This window comes from Ambystoma mexicanum, chromosome 1p (genome assembly GCF_040938575.1).
Source record: "Ambystoma mexicanum isolate Mex_15411 chromosome 1p, UKY_AmexF1_1, whole genome shotgun sequence".
Classification (NCBI taxonomy): domain Eukaryota; kingdom Metazoa; phylum Chordata; class Amphibia; order Caudata; family Ambystomatidae; genus Ambystoma; species Ambystoma mexicanum.
In genome coordinates, this window is record NC_090921.1 from 198,264,681 (window position 1) to 198,288,157 (window position 23,477).

At 42.6% G+C, this 23,477-nt stretch overlaps 1 protein-coding gene across 1 annotated transcript in view; it reads right to left on the minus strand.

Annotated features, from left to right (window-relative positions):
* Nucleotides 1-23,477, minus strand: part of LOC138467196 (extracellular calcium-sensing receptor-like) — a 52,092-nt gene that overhangs the window by 25,331 nt on the left and 3,284 nt on the right. Inside the window, exon 2 of the mRNA XM_069607257.1 lies at nucleotides 13,323-14,153. Within this exon, the coding sequence (XP_069463358.1) occupies nucleotides 13,323-14,153 (831 nt within the window). The remainder of the gene's footprint in view (nucleotides 1-13,322; nucleotides 14,154-23,477) is intronic.

The following is a 23,477-nucleotide window of genomic DNA, read 5'->3' on the forward strand; positions in this document are numbered from 1 at the left end:
CCCTTGCTGAAATACATATGGAAGATGAGCAGCCATGGGTTCATATTGGTGTAAATTGCCACACTGAAGCGATAAAAGCTACTTTGGCACTAGAACAGGAAAGGAGTGTTATTAATGAGAAATAAGTTCAGAGAATAATGGAAAGGGAGGAGATCCCAAAGTTTAGAATTAAAAACCAATACATCTCTAGATTGGACAATCCAGATTTTGAAAATTGAATTGCAGGAAGGTGCATGCTAAAGATTACTGTTGGACAAAAAAACATCTTCCACACTGTGTGGATAGTGAGTGGCACACAAAATGATTTGTACCAGGGCAATGACATAATACACAGAGTGTGTATGGTGTTAGATTTCCTTAATCAAAAAGTATGGTACCTGTAAGGTGAGCCTGTCCCTGAATTTGAAGATAAAAGACAGGCTTATCATTGTGCACAGTTGGTTCCATATGCAATTGAACTACAGGTGAAGAAGGATATTACCATTTCTGCATTGACCATACAAGTTGCTGTAACACTAACATGTACAAATTGACAGCAAATGAAGGATTCTGATGCATTTGTGTGCTTAAATGAATCTATGAAGCAGCACGGGTCGAACTGTGATGCACCACATTGGTAGATATTGGGGATGAGCCCGTCAAAATAATGGTGGATAAGAAAACATGATCATTTAGAAGAGAATTCCATGCTAGGAATGGCAATACAAAAATCACATTATGCTGCAGATTTCAACAATATGGTTATTGGGAATATCCCTGATGGGTATGTAGATGCACAGGGTGTGTTTCCAGAGTCCCTGGATTCTCAACCCAAAGGGATGTTCAAAATTCAGTGTGTATACCCTTATGATTCCAATGAGACAGTGTGCTGTCACCAAGAGAAATGCATATTATTTGATTTAAATGAAAATGAAACAGCAAATCAGAACATTGAAATGGAGGCTGATGTGCCAAAATATTTAAAATTGGCAACTCTGCAGAGAGATACAGCCACACAATTAGAAGCCAATTCTGTTAGCAGATGCCTGTGATAGCGAAGAGGATAAGAATGAACTGAGAAAAAATATTTATGGAATTTAAGGGTGTTTTTGCCAAAGACGCATATGATTGCGGCATAACTGATTTACATGTTGCCACATTACCAGAAGGGTGTAGTAGAAATCCAGTATTTGTGCACTGGTATTGATTGCCACTGGCATGCTTGGAGTCATTGGCAGAGATAAATAAAAATGTAGAGTCTCGGGGAATTATCAGGCCCATTCATAGTACCTCCGACACTTCCATTTTGGGTGTATTAAAGCCATATGGTCAATGGCATCTGTGTGCAGACCTGAGGGAATTAAATAAAAGAGCGCCGGTATCAAGATGGCCGCAGCCATTCATTGATCAAGGCCTTGCTCAGGTGCATGTGTCAAAGGTGTTTACCACGTTAGATCTTACATCTGGGTACTGGTGTGTGCCATTGGCAGAAGATATTCAGAATTTGTTTGCATTTTGTAATACGCTTGATCCAGAACACCATTTCGGTATGTCAATAGTGGGAGCGAATTTGGCATATTTTTGAGAAAAGCTATGCCAGATGCGCCAGAAAGAGGGACCATAGTTTATGTAGATGATGTACTGATAGAAATGGAAACTCTGAGAAGTCATTTTGAAGAAAATAGACATGTACTTGGCCAATTGCAGAAAGCGGGTGCCAAAGTATCTTTACATAAAGCCCAATGGTGCAAGAAAAAAGTGAATTTCTTAGGCCATGAAGTAACTGAACATGGGTTAAATCCACAAAAGAAAAAGGTGGAGGCCATACAGAAAGTGAAAAATCCTAAAAACATGAAAGGTTTAAAAAGTCTATTAGGAATGACAGGATATAACAGGAAATGTATTGAAAATTATGCTGAAATCACTCAACCACTGACCAAACTATTGAAGCTGAATGCACAATGGAAATGGGAAAAGGAGCAGTCTGAGGCAGTTGCTAAATTGAAGGCATGTCTCATAAAGGCACCATGCTTGGCTTGTCCCATAAAGAATAAAGATTTCTTTGTAGAAATAGGATTCACTGAGCAGTGTATGTCAGCAGTGTTATCTCAAAAACATGATTTGAACCACTAAATTCAGTGAATGTGAAAAGGCCCTTGTGACCACTGTATGGGCAGTGCAACATTTGTGTCCCATTGTTCAAGGGGAAAAGGTGCTCATTGAAACAAATCATCAACCATTGCAGTTTTTACAAAGTAATAGGATTAGATCCAGCAATCGAGCGCACTCCAGAATTACTTCCTGGACATTGGCATTGCAGATTTTCCCTGTAGAAGTGAGATATGTCCAGAATAAAAAGAGTCCAATTACTCATGGGTTAGCAGATCTACATGACGGTGCAGCTGAGTGTGTTTCAGATGAGGTAGAGGTGGAGTCGAGTCTAGTTTGCAGGAGTTTGAACAATCACCACACAAAGATTTTGATGAAGATACATGCAAGGACTTGCCAATTGTGTATGTCGACGGGTGTGCTTTTCACATTGAAAATGACAGCAATAAACAGCTGGTGTCAGGCATAGGAAATGTCTGGTTGAGATGTGAGGACATTCCTAGTATAGGAATTAAAATTGGGGCCAGAGTAGCCAGATAGCAGAGTTAGCTGCTATTTATAAAGCAATTATTACCGCAGTTGATAACAAATTCAGTGAAATTGTTCTGGTGACCGATTCTGATTATGCACGAAAGCCAGATAGCAGAGTTAGCTGCTATTTATAAAGCAATTATTAGCGCAGTTGATAACAAATTCAGTGAAATTGTTCTGGTGACCGATTCTGATTATGCACGAAATAGCTTTGTAGAATATGTGCCTGGCTGGAAAGCAAGAGGCATGTTAACATATAACAAAAATCCCCTTAAACATGGGAAAATTATTCAAGCTATAGACAAATTAGTGTCAGAGAATGGTTTAACAATATACTGGAGAACAATTTGTGGACATTTGAAAACACCAGGAGGGGATAAGGAGGGAAATGATAGAGCAGATTAATTGGCCAACATTGGGGCTGTTATGGGAGAATTGTTGTCCATTGAACACTTAATTGGTGAAATACAAGTAGATGCAGTTACACACTCTGGATCTCCAAAAGAAGTTGAACAAATGGTAGTACAATGGAATTATGATACGCCAGATCAGGATCTGATTAAGGCACAAAAAGAAGACCCAGTGTTAGGGGTTTATTATAATCATTTGATAGACCCCAAACAACATCCCTTAACTGAAAATGATTGTACAGGAAAAGAAGAGTTAAGAGTGTTATTAAAGAACAAAAAACAAATTAAACTGCAGGATTGTCTGATGATCAGGGAATCTGTAACAGGGCAGATACAGTGGGTGGCACCTCTTTCATTCAGAGGGCTAATGTTGCACCATTCACATGATGCGATAACTGCAGGACACAGAGGTTCTCAAAAAACTTTGTAAATACTAAAAGATTATGCTTACTGGCCACACATGTCCAAGATGTGAAATTATATACCAGGTGGTGTCTGGTATGTGCAAAATGTAAACATGCTTCACCAATGCATAGAGCTCCATTAATGAAAAGAGGTTTTACCCTTCCATGGTCGGCTTTACTAATCGACTATGTAGGGCCTATAAAGAGATCAGGTAGGGTAAGCTGATATTTATTGACGGTGGTATGTTTAATGTCGAAATGGGTGGAATGCATTCCTGCACCAGATTGTAGTACACAAACAGCAGCTACATTGCTGGTAAATCACATATTTTCAAGATTTGGGTTACCCCAAAGAATAGAGTCAGACAGAGGAAGTCATTTCACAAGTACCTTGATGAGCAAGATGTGGCAGATATTGGGGGTAAAAAGGAAATTGCATATCGCATATCAGCCAGCCTCTTCGGAGAATGTAGAGAGAAGCAATAGATCTGTCGTGGAGATACCAAAGAAGTTTGTGGCAGAGGCAGGTTCCAGTTGGGATTTACGTTTACCTTTAGTGTTAATGACCATTAGGTTGACTCCTGCTAAAGCAACAGGTATCAGTCCTCATGAGGTGTTGACAGGAAGAAAAATACTACTGCCACAACATTTATTGTACAGGACACGTGTGATTGCATCTACAGTTCACAAGTATGTGGAAGAATTGAGGAAGCATTTACAACATGCATTTGCATTTGCAAAGCAAAATTTGGAAAGAATTGCTGAAAGCGCCAAAGTCCTATAAGATAAAAAGACATATGTGAGAGAATATAAAATAGGTGATCGGGTATACAAGTTCCATTTTGGTAAAAATAAGCATAAACATTCAAAATTCCTTGCAGCATGGCAAGGATCATTTGAGATAGTAGATAAGATATCCCCCGTAGTGCATAAAATATTAAAGACAGAGGGTGAAATGGTGAAAGAGCAGTTTGTCCATGTTAACCAGATTAATCCCTGTCATCCAAAGCTAAAATCAGGAGACTTGAGCAGATAGAGATGGGTTAAGTGTACTGGTTGCATAAAAAAATAATAATAAGTTGTCTTAAAGAATGGAGAGCACAGTATGTTTTATGTTAGCGGATGCATTGAAGGGCAGTTTCATGATGCATGTAACCTAATGCAAAGGTGGTGTATGTTTCACTCCATGAGAAACCAGAGATATAGTTTAGTGTAGAAGTAAATATAAATGAAAATTTCACATTTGGAAAAAAGAAAATGTGGTACTATGCATTCATGGAAGGTGCTAAATCAGGTTAACTTACTCTGGTACAGTGTGGTAAAGTTATTCTGCATGAACATTTTTGTGCTATATAATAATGTGAGGTGTAAATATTGTTTTTTTTCTAATGTGTGTTTAATTGCAGGTATCCAAAAGTGATAAGTTATGAGAGCTTGAAACACATTTTTATTTTTGGCTGAGTGGTGAAAGGGATGGAAATGTATTTTGTGCTATGTACTTAATCTGTTCTTTTCTATTCAATTTAGATGTGAATAATTAATTGTCCTGACAGGGACCAGAGACTGCTGAAGCAGAGACCGCTGGACCAGAGACCTCAGGACCAAGGATTTAGGAAAGCCTCCGGACCGAAGAATGGAGGTGAAGACAAAGTATAAAGAAGAAAAGGCAATAATTATCAAGTTTGAGACATGGATATTTGCTGCGATACTTATGGTGGGTGTGGTTGGAATTGAAGGTGCAGGCACACAAGTGATTGTTGAACCTGGACCGGCATCTGGAATTGCAGTGGAGGAGTCACCTGGATTTATTCTGGGAAATAGAAGATTCATTTATCAAAATATGTATATCACCATAAACCCTGAGAGTTTAGTTGAAAAATGTATTAATAAAACTGTGATTGCATCTGACCAAACTAAAGAATAGTTGAAGCTACAGAAGGTCGATGCTAGGCAAGCGATCAAAGACAAACCATGCAGCTGGAGAAAACTTTTGTAAATTCATCTGATATAAAGAAAAGAAGGGGTAAAAGGGGAGTGTTATTACTTGTAGCATCCATGGTAATGACTATTATTGGGGCTGTAGTGGGCACTACAATGTCTACAGCCAATGCAATCTCAGTGGGGACATTAAGTGCTAAAACACAGCAGTTGACCCATGACCTGGACATAATCCAAAGGACCTTAGATGGAATTAGAGGCGGACTGGATGAGCAGATACAATTTATAAATGAGAGTGCTGTTCTATTAAATGAAGAGACTGATATTATGCAGCACAGCACAAATGTTGTGGTCAAACATTACTGGGTGTTAAGTGACATTATAAACATAGTTAATCCTCTTGGTAGGCAGTTGATGCAATATTTGGGAGAAGTGCAAACTGCAATTTCACAACACATTTTTGGGCATATACCATTGTATTTTGTATCATCTGATATTATTAACCAAATGATAGCAAGGATTACTCAAAGAGAGATTATTGATCTTAAAACCCAGATTGAAGACCTAAAAGATAAGGGCAAACTACTTTTACTAGATCTATCTGTGACGTTTGACCTTGTAAATCACCAAATACTTTGTTGACGCCTCAAACTAATTGCCCACTTCTCTGACAAAGCAACAGCCTGGATGAGTTCATTTCTGGATAACAGATTCATGAGGGTTTTCTCTTGCTCTGCGGTCGCAAATCCTTCACCAGTCACCTGTGGGGTACCACAAGGATTGTGTGTCTCCCCTACTTTGTACAACATGTTTACGAAGCCACTATTCAATATCTTGGCCTATCTGGGTGTCACCCACACTAATTATGCAGACGACACCCAGATACTTATCCCCATCACAGGCGATCATACAACGGACTATCTTGCTTTTAACTCCATCTACCAAGTCATCCAAGCCTGGATGGGGCACATGAACTTTGTCTGAATGACGAAAAGACAGAGCTTCTCATCCTATCCTCTCACCAAAGACTCAACAAATTAGACCGTTGGTTTAAATCCTTCATCATTGATGGTAACAGCATCAAGGTTTCAAAGGACAATAAAACGGTAGGCATCTATATTGACTCCACCGTATCTCTGGCCAGACAAACTAATGCAGTCTCCTCTGCTGCAGCATACACATGTAAGCTCATCACAGCCTGCCGTCCATTTTTATCACCAGCCAACTGTACTACACTAGCTAGGACTCTGGTGATGTCAAAAATCGATTATTGTAATGCCGTTTATCTTGGCAACTACCTTTGCAATATCAATAAGCTACAGATCATCCAAAACAATGCCATTAGAGCTGCATTAAATGTCCCCAGGAACTAACACATCTCTGACACCAGACAAAGCATCCGATGACTCTCAGTAACACAAAGAATTTCTCTAAAAACACTTGCTCTAACTCATAAATGCCTCACCGACCAAGCTGCCAGCTATTTGGCCAATAGATTCTCTATCCACACCTCCAACAGACCCCTCAGAAGAGCCCAGACCAACTGCCTATCCATACCCCACTTCAACCTTCAGAGATCTGGCGGGATCAGTTTCCCAGTCATGGCTTCGAAACTTTGGAACTCGCTCCCCAACCCACTAAGAGCTAAACCATCCTTCCAGGCTTTCAAAAGCAAGGCCAAAGCCTGGTTGTCTGCCCAAGACCTACCCCTGACTCAGACCACTCGTTAGCTACCTCTTATGCTCTGGCCTACAGCTCATTCTTGTGTAAATATGTAATTAACTGTCCTGCACTATCTGCTTATGTACATAATTTTGTAAATTATTTTGTTTGCTTATACTTTGTTGTAACCTAAGTGATGCGCCCGGATGCCTTTGGCCTGGTGTGCTATATAAATAAATAAAATACAAATACAAATAGAGGTAATGCCGGTTAAAATTGCATTTGAAATGTGGAGCGCAATGCCCCTATATGTGAATCTGGAGAGATTGTCGATTAGGTTTTTGTTATGTGTTCCATATATTACTCCTGAACTCATATACCAGACAAAAACTGGTACACAATGTGGGATTTTGGCAAAAAGATAAATATCTTATGATAAAAACCCAAGACGTGGTGGCATTTCAGTCTTGGGAACCTAATTTTTACTTGATCTCGAATTTGGACACATGTATAAGGTTTAAAAAACAGAATTATATGTGTCTAGGTAAACCATTTGCTCCCGATGCTACAGATGCTATTTGTGGATTGAAACCTGACCCAGGTGAATCAGGAGGATGTGAAGTGGTCATTAGCAATTTGAGTAGTGAGGAACTACCACAAGCTAATATAGTTAAAAATAGGTGGTTGGTCAGTACTTCTTTGAAGAATTACACGATTACACATTTGAATCATGGAACATTTGTCATCAAGCAACTACAGTACAATGTATTTTATATATATATATATGTTCCATAGGACACAATTGTCTCCATTGGGGGTTTAACTTTGTTCCATGTTGCTAATTACATATGGGAAAGCCAAGTGGAGAATATTGAGTTTTTTCAAAGAGATTTGATTCCAATTGACCCAGATGTGGAATTTTTGTTGAGCCACAAGGAAAAGCATACCATTTGAGGAAAAATAATGTGGGTAGCTTGGGTGTAACAGAGTTAGATACCTTTAATTGGGGAACCTGGGTGGAGCGCAGTATGGTGTGTTTGGCAGTTTTGGTGATGGTGATGGGAGGATGGCTGATTATGTTATCCATAAAGATGAGGATGTTGGCAACAATGGGGAAGGAGAGATGTCCCGGGACACATACATTTTAGGGTTTCATATGTGTTTCCTCCAATTATGGGTTTATGAGCCAAAATTGTCGTAAAAAGGAGGGTATGTAGGAATATATTCATACATGACATATTTGTGCAAACAAAAGCACGTGTACAGATTCAAATGGAAGCAAAAGTGGGGTTTCATTGGTTAGTATGTAAATACAGTTAGTTTGAAATGGGTTCTAGGGGCAGCTTTTTAGGAACAAGCCAGTAAGCATTATTTTTGAAAAAAGCATTATTTTTAAAAGGGTTTAGTAAAACGTTTTTCTTTTTTAGCAACAAGCCATCAAGCATTCATTTTTGGAAAAGCATTTGGCCAAACCAGCAAAATGGGCTTAGTTTCAGAAACATTTAGCACAATGTGCTGTCATTTTAAAATGCAGAAAAAGTGCATATGTACAGATTGGGGGATTTTCTCTGTGTGGAACTGCATAGGAAATATATAATTAACTACTCCTATACTAATTTGTCCCACTAACCTATTAACTGCTCCTCTAACATATCATGCAGTTTGTCAAACACAGTGAGATTTATTCCATGTGAGTGTTTTTCCATGGAGAGGAGAAATATGTGTGACAGGAAGGTAAATGGAAATAATTGCCTTGCTTGACGGAAGTCTCCATTGTCCTGATAGTCAGGGAGTTGTTGCAGGACATTCTTGTAATATTATTGGTAGGAATCAAGAGGTGGTAGTGTGAGGTCAGAGAAGGCTGATCTGAGTTTGATAGAGAGCCAGAGTGTTTCTAATATCGACCTACAATCAACGTCTCCTCCAATCCGCACTTCCATCCTGTGTTTTCTGTACCTAACCACAAGGCACATTCAACTTACTAGCAAGTTATCTGTTTAATGTATAAGTGGTTGGTTTACACCTTAGGACATCTGTAAACATGTTGCATTGAATTTTCTTTTCAAAATAACAATGTGTCTGTTCACCACAATGATCATCATGTATTGTCATGTATATATAAATACTTAAATATTTTGCAAAAAAAGAAAAAGCACCAACTTACTAATAATAAAAAGCTGGCATTTCTGCATGAGTAAGAGATATGTGTTTATCGGTAGCAAAAGTGTTGTTTCTAACAATGGTTACCCCAGTTGCATGGGCACCCATAATGGTCTAAAAATCAGTTTGCACCTTAATTATATTACATTCCTTTGATTCACAGAGGGTAGGACAACCCCCTAGTTGTATCCATTGTCCTGATAGTCAGGGAGTTGTTGCAGGACATTCTTGTAATATTATTGGTAGGAATCAAGAGGTGGTAGTGTGAGGTCAGAGAAGGCTGATCTGAGTTTGACAGAGAGCCAGTATTTTTTTAATAAACTGAGCTGGGGAGATAAATCAGTTCTTCCAGAGACTCAAGTGCTGTCAGTGTCTTCTTGGACATGGCTCCGGGAATCCAGTTTTGAAGATAGCCGGCCAGCAGTGTAGAGAGGTGTAATCCCAAAGGCGGTGTCCGTGTGGTGTGAGGTTGCGAAGATAAACCCTGGCAACAAGAGAAGCAGACAGAACATAGAGGGAGACTACAAATACATTTTTTAAGTTATGTAATTGAGGACTACGTGGGCGGCTGACATGTGATCAGATTAGCTCAGGGTGCTGAATTATAACACAAATGCTTTATTTTTATTCCTTTCCATGTGCAATTGTTTAAAGAAATGAAAAAGAAATGAATCAGGATTTTTTCGTGTTGCCATGTTCTTACTTGTACTCTGTTCTGTATTTATTTTCTAGAAGAGGAGGTTATGCTCGATTTTGGTAAGCATAGGGGTAATTGCAATTTTCTGGATTGTGTATAACAAGCACGAATATTATGACAAAAAGCAAAGCTGGTGCATTAGTTTTATTTGATGTCTCCCATGAATACTATAGCAGGGGAAAAATCAGTGGGTAATCCTAGTGTCATATAACTGCGGTAGAGCATGTTGCTACCTTATTTACCACATGGGCAAGGTTAGGATAAGGATAAGAGTAAATATATACAAATAAGCAAGACTAAAGGTTATGTGTGTGTGTGTGGATGCGCTTTTCTCTGCATGCTATGAAGAGAAGGCGGTGCCCCAGAGCACATAGGTTACTGAATGTAAATAAGTCAGTAACACAAGTTACATGCAATAAGTTGCATTCTGAATAAACTCACTGGGTACCCTAAAGGTGCTAGGTCCACTGAGTATCTATAGTCATCCAAAAGTGGGCCACAATTGTAATGAGGCAAAGTTTGTTCTATGATGGGACAATGGTATAAAAGACATGTTCACCACTATACCACAAAAATAAGGTAATTCTAAAAATATCACCAAAAATAAGATACCACTAAAATTACTGCCAATATAAGCTAACACTATAGTATCACGAAAATAGGGTAATACTGAACTATCTCTAATGGTAAGGCCAGTTTACTGCCAATCTACTGCCAAATTACTATGGTACAAAAATATCACCAAATCCAGAACCTGCCCCAACATACAAAACATCCTACACCCCCTGGGGTCTAACCTCTCTGCCTGGCTCTTTAACCACTGCCTGGCACCTCTGGCCACTATCTCTACCTTCTGTTCTAACGTTCAGTGTTTTGTGGTAGACAACCAGCTCCCCTTCAAGCTCCCTTCAGCCTCCTCTTCTCCTTCTCTCATACCTGGCTCTCTGTCCATGATTCAAGAATAGTGTGCTTTCAACGATCTCTGCCTTAACACCAGTAAGACTGAGAACCTCTTCATTTGGACAAATGCTGCCGCCATCTCTTTCTCACTCTGGCCACCCACCATGGGCCCTCTACCTGCACCTTCCTGTGAGGCTAAGAACATTGGAGTCATATTTGACTCCACCCCATCCTTCTCTCCTCACATCTCTGACATCTCTAAGAAGTCACACTATCAGCTTCTCCTCCTGCGAGGTCTTCTTCCTGTTCTCACTTTCCCCCAGAAGCTCACTGTCTCCAGAGTCCAGGTCCTCTCAAGGCTGGACTATTGCAACAGCCTCTTTCTAAATATGCCTGCCTCTACTCTTCTCCCTCTATAACTAATACAGAACAGGACTGTGAGACTTGTCCTTGGCCTCGAGCCCAGGGAAGGTATCTCTCCAGCCCTGAAATCTCTCCACTGGCTCCCTGTGGATGCAAAGACCAAGTTCAAGACCCTCATCATCATCTACATGGCTTTCTAGGGCCGGAGACCACTTTAAAGCCAACTTTCTCTTCCTAAGCATCTTCCTTCTCGAGAACTCTGCTCATCCACCTCCAACTCTCTGTGGATCAGACGCTTATGAGTGGGCAGTGAGTGGGGGTAGATCTCTGTCCTTTGCTGGGGCCTCAATCTGGAACAGCCTCCCTGCCTCTCTCAAACTTGAACAGGACCGCATAAGGTTCAAGAAGCAACTCAAGACCTTCCTTTTTGCTTCTGCTTTCTCTCGCCCTCTCCTTTGCAGATGTCCCTGTCTGCTGCACCTACCGGTTACCTGGCCACCCACTAAACCCATGGGACCTGGCTCCTGCACGACCAGTTGCCCATGCACTGCCTCTAGAGCTCCCAACCACTTAGGGACTGTATCTGCAACCATATGGTCCCCTGACTCTCTGCACTTCTGAGCCACCTCCCTGGCAGCTCTTTTGAATTCCTTTGCACTCTCCTCTCCCCCGCACTTGTGCGATCTCAATGGCACAAGGCCTAGAAAGATCGCTGTTTTGTACTTTTTTGTCTATCCCTTCCTTGTCTTGTTGTGCCTAGAAACACTTGTGTACAGGCGCATTATATGTGACTTATCATATCATATCAAACGAAATGGTCACTTTAATGCCTAGAAATTCTACTCCTCTCCCTGGATTATACACAAGCCAGGAAATAGGGCACCTGAATGTGAAGGTCTACGATGCTCATCTTCAGCTGCCATTTGTAAAGAGTCAATTTTCACAATGAAAGCATTCAGATTCAACCCTACAGTGTGTGCAAATAGACACCTTTGAATCTGTATTCTTATGTGTGTGTCTTTTGGGTTGTCCTGAACAGTGCTTCTCACTACTATGGTCCTGAGCAAAACTACATTAGTCTGATGACTCCATTCCATTCCTTTCTGCTATGTCCGATTTGTAGTAGAAGGATTTACTTACCTTTGATTAACCTGTGTGTCACTGCCTTAATTCTGTATTGCACTATTATTTTCTTCAGGCAAGTGCATGCCAAATGTATGTGCTTGGTGTGTGTATTTGCATATGCCCCCTAGGTATTTCTCCTATAGAGTAGATGCAGCATAGTGTACAATGTATGCTATGAAATAATTAATAATTAGTGCAGGGAATGGGGCTGAACAAGACGGAGCGGGGCTCCACCAAAACATTTCTTGCGAGAGCACCGCTTTGTCCCACAGACCGAGGGGCCAGCAGATGACTCACCCAGGGACCAGCACATAACTCTAGCACATGACTGTCAGATGATTCGGCACCCACTGCCTAGTCTTCTGAAAGCAGTCTGCTCATTACATTGTACGTACAAGTAACCCATTTTTCTACAGCGTTCAGAATACAAAGCACTGCATGCAGAAACTGCCAAATCGTTGCATACACTGTTGCTGCTGTCCAAACAGCATGTATGTCCTGCAATTTACAGACATCTCTTTATTAGGGTGAATACTGTGACCAATCTAAACAGAAGAGTTAATTATTCACTTAAAAGGGGGTTTTACTGAATCACAATAAGACATGTTTAACATTCATAATTGTGGACAGTATGATGTTCCCATAATGCTCTTTGTTTTTATGCAAATTGCTAGGGTTGGGTTCTATGAAGGGGCACTGTGTTATGTAACCTGGCTGAGGGCCCCTCCTTCCCACAGCCCCGCCCCTCCAAAAAGGAGACAGTTCCCCTAATATTATTTTTCCATTTCCAGCACTGTGAATAATTCAATATATTCTATGATGTCTAGCATTGAAACAGATGGAAACTAAAACTTCCACAATGCACTGGCCTGTGACATGAAAATACAAGACTGAGCATCAATGTGTGTGTCTTTGATCTCGATATGTAGGCGCTAATGATCCTAAAAGTGAAAACATTGAGGCACACTCTGTCTATGTTCATCTCTATGTTTAGATATGTCTCTTTTGCATTGAACACGCACATTTCTAATCACCAGTTCTTACTTGCCAAGGTTTGAAATCTGAAATGTTGGCACAGGTTCCATGGTGAAAGGGGCCGCTAGTTGCCCTGCATAAATTCAGATCGTGCAATGCCAACGCAATGGCATAAACTGCCCTGTAGACATTGTAGGTGACTCTTGGGCTGGTAACATCATTGTCGAAGCCGTTGACATGGTCCATCCTCTCATCCCCTCTGCAAGGTGTCCCTTGGTTGTTCCATGACCCTTGCAGAATTTCTGGATCTTGCCACGTGCAAGTGAATGCTGCTTCCCAGAAATCCTTAAAGAATATGTTATCAGAAAAATTTGAAGGACGTACACTGTTAAGGTATTCATTAAAGCCTGGCATCTTCCCACTGTGGATAGCAAAACCAATAGTGCCAGAGAGGATGGGCACATACTTATCCACAGATAGCAGAGCTGACATTGACCAGGCTTCACTAGCAATGAAGACCTTTCCAGTGATATTCCATTTCACCATCTCATCAAACAGAGGTATCAAGTGTGAATCGAGAGACAAGATGGCAATGGCATTGGCTGTTGAGTTGCCAATCACTTGAACGATACGCTTTGCATTGCGGTCTGCTCGACTGAGGATAATGTTTTCTGAGAAGGCTACACAAGCCCCAGCTTTGTGGAGCTCTGCCTTCAATATCTGAAGTCCATTTTGGCCATAATCATTGTCTGCAGCTAGTAGGCCAATCCAGGTCCAATCAAAGTGCATCATCAATTGAGCCAGCCCACAAAACTGAAAATCATCACTGGGAATAGTACGGAAGAAAGACGGGAACTGGTTCCGGTCACTCAGGAGTGGAAGGGTTGAAAAATAACTGATCTGAAAAAAATAGAAACTTTGACAATGGGCTCAATACATAAGAAAGATCATCAAGCACATCAGGGTTACTATGGTTACTATCATACATTTCTTCTTAGTGTGTCAAATTCAATTTTAGATGTGAGGTAGGGCAGCTATTCTGAAGATTACATTTTTTTGCATGGTCAACTACAAGAGACTATAGAGTACTGATATATGCGAACTGAGTTGGTCGGTGCAGTAAAAAAGCAATGGAAACATTATTAAAGTTACTTATACCAAGCCAACAAATCCAGATATTGGAGGTAAAGTAGAGGAAAAGTCTTGAGCATTTGACCCGATCATCTCCTTCACTCTACCTCCAGAACATGCAAAAAATATTGCTGGCATTTGCTTCTGTCTCCATCCATATTCAGAAGGTATAATTGCTAATAATCAAGGCTCTTAAATAGCAAGCTCATACTCCATTCGACATCTCTACTGGTATGATGATGATTACGTCTTATCTGGTGGCGTCTTCTGCTTTTGGATGTATTTCAATAACTTAAGCTGACAGTTTTTGTCAGGACATGCATAATTAAACACATTAAAGCTCATTTTCATTGGGAGTAACGTAACGTGACATCTTTTATGCATGTTTATGTCACAACCCATTTTCATTCATTTGGTGGAGAGGTGGTTTGGGTATGTTTTACCCAGAAAATGTTCATAGCAGCAAACTGACCAGAAATTAATTTGCACAGGTCCCAATATAAATGACCATGCATTCTTTTTTTGTCTTCTTTTCTGTCCCCCGCCTACAATTTTAAGGAATCAGAGGACATCCCTGCACCCCCAAAATTGCAAAATATCAAACATGGGAAAGGGGGACACCTCCGCAACCCCCATTCCCCATTCTTGCAATATATGCAACCAAATTGCCCCAGACATCTGTGATGTCCTGGGTGTTAGTCTTAGCATTGCACCGTGGTGGCGTGAGTTATGGTTGATTAGCTTACCATAACTGGTGGATTTCTGAGTTTTTTCGGTTTTACTTGTAACCATAACCTTCCTTTGACAACATTTTTTCATTGAATTTCATAGGTTTTTATTAGTGCAACTTAACCATAAAATCCCTTTAACAAAGATTTTTCATTGAATTTCATGGGTTTATACCAGTGCATGCTATTTTCCTACAACTTACTAATATCACACTTACCCCAATATAGCAACGTTTGTGTCCAATTTACATCGTTTCACCTTAAAACAATGTCATTTCCAACCTTCTAGCATCATTTTTAACACTTTTATACTTTGTCCACTGTTTTTGATTCCGTCGACTTCCACGAACATCTGACATCATTGTCAAACCTCCGGACAGTGCCGCATGGCCATGTGCTTGTGCGCGGCATGATGACGTGTCCATGAACGTGTTTGCACTTCGCATTCGGGTCCTTGCTTCGAGGACCATTTGGAACTGCATTTTCTTATTGATCTAGGAATTTTCAAGCTCAAAATGTACCCTTGCACAGCTCCTACACCTATTATTACTCATTATCCATTAACAATCTAGTACAAAGCACATACTTGGAAGAATAGTAGCAAAACTGCTATTCTTCTTAAAAATGGCATCCTCCCCAAGAGCCACCACCACCACCAGCTAGAGGACCCACACAACAAAAAAAGGGCAGTATTTCCAAAGACAATGAAGAGGACCAAGAAGATGAGGTAGATGAAGTGCCTACCTCTAGCACCCAGAGAGAATCATGGGTGTGCCAGTTCATTACTACTGTTGCGAATGTACCAAAGGCTAAAGCTACAAATGTGAAATGCACTGAGTGCAACTTTGTACGCACTCACGGACACCTGGACATTACCCCTACGGGACCGCCTTGATGCGCCATCACAACCAATCCAACTATTGCAATTCTCTCAGAAAGATTGTTCCTTTCTTAGCAAGTATTAGGCTGTCTTCCTCCACATCATCTTCCTCAACCAATACTGTAACCACACAGCCTACTTCTGTGGGACACAAAATCCCACCAACTACCTTGCAAGCAATAAAGCAATAAAAGAGTCTATTGATCCATATCTTTGAGACAACAGTCCTCTGTATATACTGCAACACACCACTATGCAGGGGGAAGAAATGTTGACTTCCGTTTGAAGCTGTAATCGAGGAGCATGAGAAACACTGCCTACTACCTTAGAAGTAACACACGTGCATCATCTTCCCCTGTCCACCTTGTTGCATCCATTCTTTTTTAAAACAACAAAAATAAAAGTTCCTGTTGGGACCACATTTCACGGTTAAAAAATAGAACTAAAAAAAAAGTCTTATAGAATCCATCTACTTTACATTTCTCAGTAAAGTACATAGACTCAAAACGTTTGTCCATGATTTGCATTAGCGTTTTGTGTTATGCTAATGGGATTAATGTGTCGTTCATCCCCAGTTCCAGGGAGGGAACAGGGCATAACGGCCCGGCAGCCCAAGTTATTGGCCCAAGCGAAGTATGTTTGTTTGCGCCCTGATGCCTGCAGGCTTCGGCGCTTATAAATGAATAAATAAATAACGAGGGTTCCAAACCATATCCTCCATTGCAGCCCCTTGTACGCTCACCTGATTCTCGCAGAGGCTCCGGTCTTGACTGGGCGACTACCGTATCTTCAAAGGTGATGTGTAGCACCCGGTTGGCTCTTTGGGCTGGACCTCTGTGCACTGTATGCCTGACTTCAAGAGTAAGATGTCTGCAGACAGAAAATATGGGATTAATGAACTGGGGTTATTGGGGTGTCCCTATCTCTTCCCTTTTTTGCTCTCCTGTAGACCCCCAAAGGTTAACGCTCTCACCTTAGGTAAGTGAATGCCGAGCTCTCCATCTGCCTTGGGGCAGGGTGCTGTAACCAGTTTCTTCACTGGATCGGTAGCACAGGCCTCTTGACTTCAGAGGACTGCTGTCCGTCGTTTACTGCACGAACGGTAAGTTTCGAGTAATTCTATTGTCTTTAAAGTCTTTAGCAATGATGTCTCTTGTTTTGCAGGTTCCGGCGATGGCGGATGACGGGCTGAAGTGAGTTGAAGATGGAGTCCGTATGATGAATAGAAGCACTTGGAAGCACGTAAGTAAGCGCTTGTTGCCTGCTTCACGATGCGCTCTAACTGTCTTTTATTTTGCAGGTACGAGTTCGGAGCGGCTGCAGGGTGCCGGAATACCCACTGGGGTTGATGTGGAAAGGAGTAATGGCACGTGAGTATCAAAGTTCCCCAATGTCTTTAAACGCACCTTGTTTTGTCTTTCAGATGCAGGATGCAGCGCCGAAGGCCTCCGGAGCGTGCGAAGAGTCGGTAAGCTTTTGTCTTTCAGATGCCGGAATGCAGTGTGAAGACCTCCGGAGCGCACGAAGAGTAGGTAAGCCTTTGTCTTTCAGATGCCGGAATGCTAACCTGTTCTTTCTTGTCTTTATAGGTGTTGCTGAAGACTGGATTCAGGATGGTAAGCCTTTTTCCTTAGGCCCAGGATCCGATGCAGAAGACACGATGAGCGTTCTGCTGCAGAGGATGCAGAATAACGCAAAGCAAGATTCATCCACCGGGTGTGGTTTAAATAGCCTCCTGTAGTGCTTAGGTGTCTCCTTCCACAGCCACGCCTAGGTAAGAAAAGAGTTCCTGCTTTCCAGAAGAGTTCCAGTGTTCTGAATCTAGGGAGTGGCTCCTGCCCCACCCAACAGGAAAAGTAGTTCCAAACAGAAGAGGATCAGAGGCTCAGCTGGCAGGCAAGTAAGCAGCATGGTCTGCTGCAGGTAAGTCCACCCAAGCATCATGAGCCCGGCGCTTCCAGCGCTGGGACTGGGCACATTTATGAGCCTGGTGCCACTGGCGCCAGGACTGGGTCCAAAAGGTCCCAATTGGGACTGGTTGGCCCTCGGAACCTGGGTTATGGATCTGCTTCCAAGGGAGTTGGGAAAACCCTGACCTTTTGGAAGCAGAGATCATGACAGTACCTCCCCTCAAGGCCCCTCCCAAACCGGGCTTCTCCGGGGGTTTTGGCTTGTCAGGAAATGTTCGGTGAAATCTTTTGATTAGGCGAGGAGCGTGGACATATTCAGCAGGTTCCCAGGATCTCTCTTGGGGGCCGTAGCCTTTCCAGTCAATTAGGTAAAATAGTTTAGATTTGGAGATCTTGGAGTCCAGAATGCTTTTGACTTCAAACTCGAGTTCTCCATCAACTAGGATGGGTTTCGGAGATTTAGTTAGTCGGGTTTGAGGTTGCACGGGTTTTAATAGAGAGACGTGGAAGACCGGATGTATCTTCATGTGAGGGGGCAAGTCCAACTTGACCGCTACTGGGTTTATTATGGTAGTGATGGAATAGGGACCAAGGTATCTTGGGTTGAATGTGCGTGGCCCTTTTAGAGGTAGATATTTGGTGGATAACCAGACTTGGTCCCCTACTTGATATTGAGGGGCTTCCTTCCGATGTTGATCTGCTCCTTTCTTGTATTGTTCTTTAGCCCTTTGAAGGTGAGAAACAGCTTCCTTAAAGGCTTGGGTGATTGTAGAATGCAGGTAGTCTACTGCTGGTGTTTCAAGATCTTGGAGGGGATCCAACTCCGAGGTTCGAGGGTGACTGCCGTACAAAAGAAAAAACGGTGTTTTCCCAGTTCCCGAATGGACAGAGTTATTGTAGGCATATTCGGCTATCCAAAGGATGTCTTTCCAAGTTTTTTCAGTTTGTTGCAGCATGCAGCGTAAATACTGTTCCAGAGTTTGATTGGTCCTCTCGGTTTGTCCGTCGGTCTGAGGGTGGTGACTGGTCGATAGTCTCACATCAATTTGAGCCGACCGACAGCAACTTCGCCAAAAATGAGAAATAAATTGACTACCTCGATCCGAAATTAGAACCGAAGGAAAACCGTGTAGTCGGACGATGTTTTTGAGAAATTCTCGGGCCAGAGTTGCTGCTGTTGGCAAGCCTTTGAGCGGAATGAAATGTGCCATCTTGGAGAATAAGTCCACGATTACTAGAATCGTATTGTATCCGGAGCATGGAGGTAGATCGGTGATGAAGTCCATAGAAAGCGTATGCCAAGGGCGAGGTGGGATGTCAATAGGGCGTAAGAGGCCTGCTGGTCTTTCCTTTTGACTCTTGTTTTGGGCGCATACTCCACAAGACATTATAAAGTCTCTAATATCTTTTTTCCAAGACAGCCACCAGAAGTAGCGCTTGATCTTTTCTGAGGTCTTGGCCATACCGGGATGACCTTCCATTAAAGAATCGTGATAACAGGAGATTACCTTTTTCTGTAAATCTGTGCTGGGTAGGTATAATCATTCTTGGAAATACAATAAGTTGTCCTTTACTGCAAAGTCCTTTCCCTGCAGATGCCAATTTTGTATGTCTGCTGGAGTTACAAGTTGCCTGGCTTTATCCTTAACTTCCTCTATGGATTCTGTGGCGATTACACCCAGAATTCTTTGTTCGGGAATGATTGGTACAGGTTTAGGGTTGATCAAGTGTTCTTCCACTCCCATCCGAGAAAGGGCATCAGCTTTACCGTTCTTTGTACCAGGTCGATAGGTAATTATGAAGTCAAACTCGGCAAAGAATAATGCCCAACGGAGTTGTCTAGAGGATTGGGCTTTTGCGGTTTTCAAATATTGCAGGTTTCGGTGATCCGTAATCACAGTAACGGTATGTCGGGCCCCCAGCAGATAATGCCGCCAAGCCTTAAAGGCAGACTTGATAGCCAGAAGTTCCTTGTCAGTAATCGTGTAATTGATTTCAGGAGGCGAGAATTTGCGGGACCAAAATGCCATGGGATGCAACTGATTGGTTACCGGGTCCTTTTGTGATAGAACTGCCCCCATGGCAAGGCTTGAAGCATCAGTTTCCACGATGTAGGGGAGTTCGGGGCGAGGGTGTTTTAAGATTGGTGCAGAGATAAATTTAGTCTTCAAATCCTGGAAAGCTTGTTCCGCCTCGGTAGACCATTCAAAACGTTTGTTTTTCTTTAACAAGGCAGTGATGGGCTGGACTATTCGAGAGAATTCGGGGATAAACCTGCGGTAAAAGTTAGCGAAGCCTAACATGCTTTGCACACCTTTTACGGAGGATGGTGATGGCCATTTGAGAACTGCATCGACCTTCTTTGAATCCATACGTACTCCGCCAGGTGATAATATGAATCCCAAGAATTCAACTTCAGTCACGTTGAAAACACATTTTTCCAACTTAGCGAAAAGTTTGTGTTGACGCAATCTTTCGAGGACCATTTTCACGTGTTTGCGATGTTCAGATTCCGATGAAGAATAAACGAGGATGTCGTCAATGTAAACAACAACACACACATCTATGAGCTCTCTGAGGACATCGTTCATAAAATATTGAAAGGCGGCCGGGGCATTGCAAAGTCCGAAGGGCATGACCTGATATTCAAATAGCCCATACTTGGTGCGGAAGGCCGTCTTCCATTCATCGCCCTCTTTTACTCGTACCAAGTGGTAAGCTCCTCTAAGATCCAGCTTTGTATATATGCATGCTTTTCTGACTTGGTCCAGGAGTTCAGGGATCAAAGGTAACGGATATCTATTCTTAACGGTGATCTGGTTCAGGGAGCGATAATCGATACAAGTTCTAAGGTCTCCTTCCTTTTTTGGAACAAAGAACAAAGCTGAAGAAGCAGGGGACTTGGAAGGACGAATAAACCCATTCGCCAGGTATTGGTCCAGGTATTGTCGAAGGTGAAGGTTCTCAGGCTCGGTGAGGGCATAAATTCTACTACAAGGAGGAGTAGATCCAGGTATCAGGTCTATCTGGCAGTCATAAGACCTATGAGGAGGTAGAGTGTTAGCCTGATCCTTCCGGAAAACATCTTGGTATTCAAGGTATTCGGGAGGTAACTGGGGAGTCTCTGAAGAAATTGCTGCCAGTGCAACACCAGGTGGAGGGTGACAAGTAGAGACACATTCTGGAAACTGGACCGTTCTTGCTCGCCAATCGATCAGAGGATTGTGTTTCTCTAACCAAGGTATTCCTAGAATAATCTGAAACTGAGGGGCCTTGATCACATCGAACACGATCTTCTCATGGTGTCCATCTTGACTTACTAGCGTCACCTCTTGAGTGGTATGCGTTACTGGCCCGGAGGCTATCTCCGTACCATCCACTGTAGTAATGACGTCCTTTACAGCCTTGGGACAAAGAGTTAGATTCATCCTCAAAACCATTTCATGATCCACATAATTGCCGATGGCACCGCTGTCGACGTAAGCTTCAATTGCATGTAATCGATCCGGATTATCAGGGCTAATGAGGACCATAGGTATCACGAAATGCGAGGTCACGGAACTGGTTTTCACGCTCGGCAAGAGGACATCTATTCTTGTCGGGCGAGGTCGTTTCCCTGCTCAGAGTTTGTAACTTTGGTAACTGCAGCTCCTACTGCCTTCTTGGCAGGTTTCACCGGACAGTCTCAAAGAAAGTGCCCTGAGTTTCCGCAATATAGGCATAATTGCAACTGTTTTCTCCTTTCCCGCTCCTTTTGTGTTAGAGGACCTTTCAGACCCCCGATTTGCATGGGTTCCCCGGAGTCTACTCCTTTGGAAGGAGTTGGCGGTTTGGAAAATACTCGAGCATCAAACTTGGAACGGTCGGCCTTCCTGTTCTGCAGTCTATGATCTATTTGAACGACCAAGTTTATATAATCCGAACAGTCTTGTGGGGGATTCACTACTTGGGCTAAAACGTCTTTGAGCTCTCCACGTAGACCTCTGTAAAACAGCGTAATCCTTTTGTCCTCAGGCCATTGAGTTTCCACTATTAGTCTATTGAAAGATGCAATATAAGCCAAAAGGTCTTGATTACCCTGTCGCAACGAAAGAAGGTCATTGTCCAAGGCCTGCCCCTGTGAATGTCTTGCGAACAGTTTTTCCATACTAAGCTGAAAGGCTTGAAAATCATGGAGAACCGGATCATCTTGATTAACTAGAGGGATCGACCAGTCTGCCGCATTGCCACTAAGGTACGAAAGTACAAAAGCTACTTTAGCTTGATCAGTTGGAAAGGCTGCTGGCCGGCATAAGAAGTGCAACCGGCACTGATTGATAAATACTGCAAACCTCTTTGGGTCACCAGAAAATCGTTCGGGCGGAGCCAGAGGTACATTCCCAGGTAGGTTGATCTGCACTGGATTCATAGAGGATGTTGAAGGAAGATTTGCCCCTGATGCGGGTAACGGGGTTTGTCCGGCTTGTGACTGTAGCAATTGTCTAGCAAGACCGTCTGTTCTCTCCTTGGAAATAATTAGTTCCCTTCTTAGAGCATTCGTTTCCTGACGAGCTGCATGCACTTCTGCCCTTAGTTCCCCAAGTAACCGGGCTAGATGGTCAGTATCCGAGGTTTCCATAGCGCCTGGGCGAGAGTTTTGCGGTAGGCTTTGCGTTCTGTAACGCTCACCTGATTCTCGCAGAGGCGCCGGTCTTGACTGGGCGACTACCGTATCTTCAAAGGTGATGTGTAGCACCCGGTTGGCTCTTTGGGCTGGACCTCTGTGCACTGTATGCCTGACTTCAAGAGTAAGATGTCTGCAGACAGAAAATATGGGATTAATGAACTGGGGTTATTGGGGTGTCCCTATCTCTTCCCTTTTTTGCTCTCCTGTAGACCCCCAAAGGTTAACGCTCTCACCTTAGGTAAGTGAATGCCGAGCTCTCCATCTGCCTCGGGGCAGGGTGCTGTAACCAGTTTCTTCACTGGATCGGTAGCGCAGGCCTCTTGACTTCAGAGGACTGCTGTCCGTCGTTTACTGCACGAACGGTAAGTTTCGAGTAATTCTATTGTCTTTAAAGTCTTTAGCAATGATGTCTCTTGTTTTGCAGGTTCCGGCGATGGCGGATGACGGGCTGAAGTGAGTTGAAGATGGAGTCCGTATGATGAATAGAAGCGCTTGGAAGCACATAAGTAAGCGCTTGTTGCCTGCTTCACGATGCGCTCTAACTGTCTTTTATTTTGCAGGTACGAGTTCGGAGCGGCTGCAGGGTGCCGGAATACCCACTGGGGTTGATGTGGAAAGGAGTAATGGCACGTGAGTATCAAAGTTCCCCAATGTCTTTAAACGCACCTTGTTTTGTCTTTCAGATGCAGGATGCAGCGCCGAAGGCCTCCGGAGCGTGCTAAGAGTCGGTAAGCTTTTGTCTTTCAGATGCCGGAATGCAGTGTGAAGACCTCCGGAGCGCACGAAGAGTAGGTAAGCCTTTGTCTTTCAGATGCCGGAATGCTAACCTGTTCTTTCTTGTCTTTATAGGTGTTGCTGAAGACTGGATTCAGGATGGTAAGCCTTTTTCCTTAGGCCCAGGATCCGATG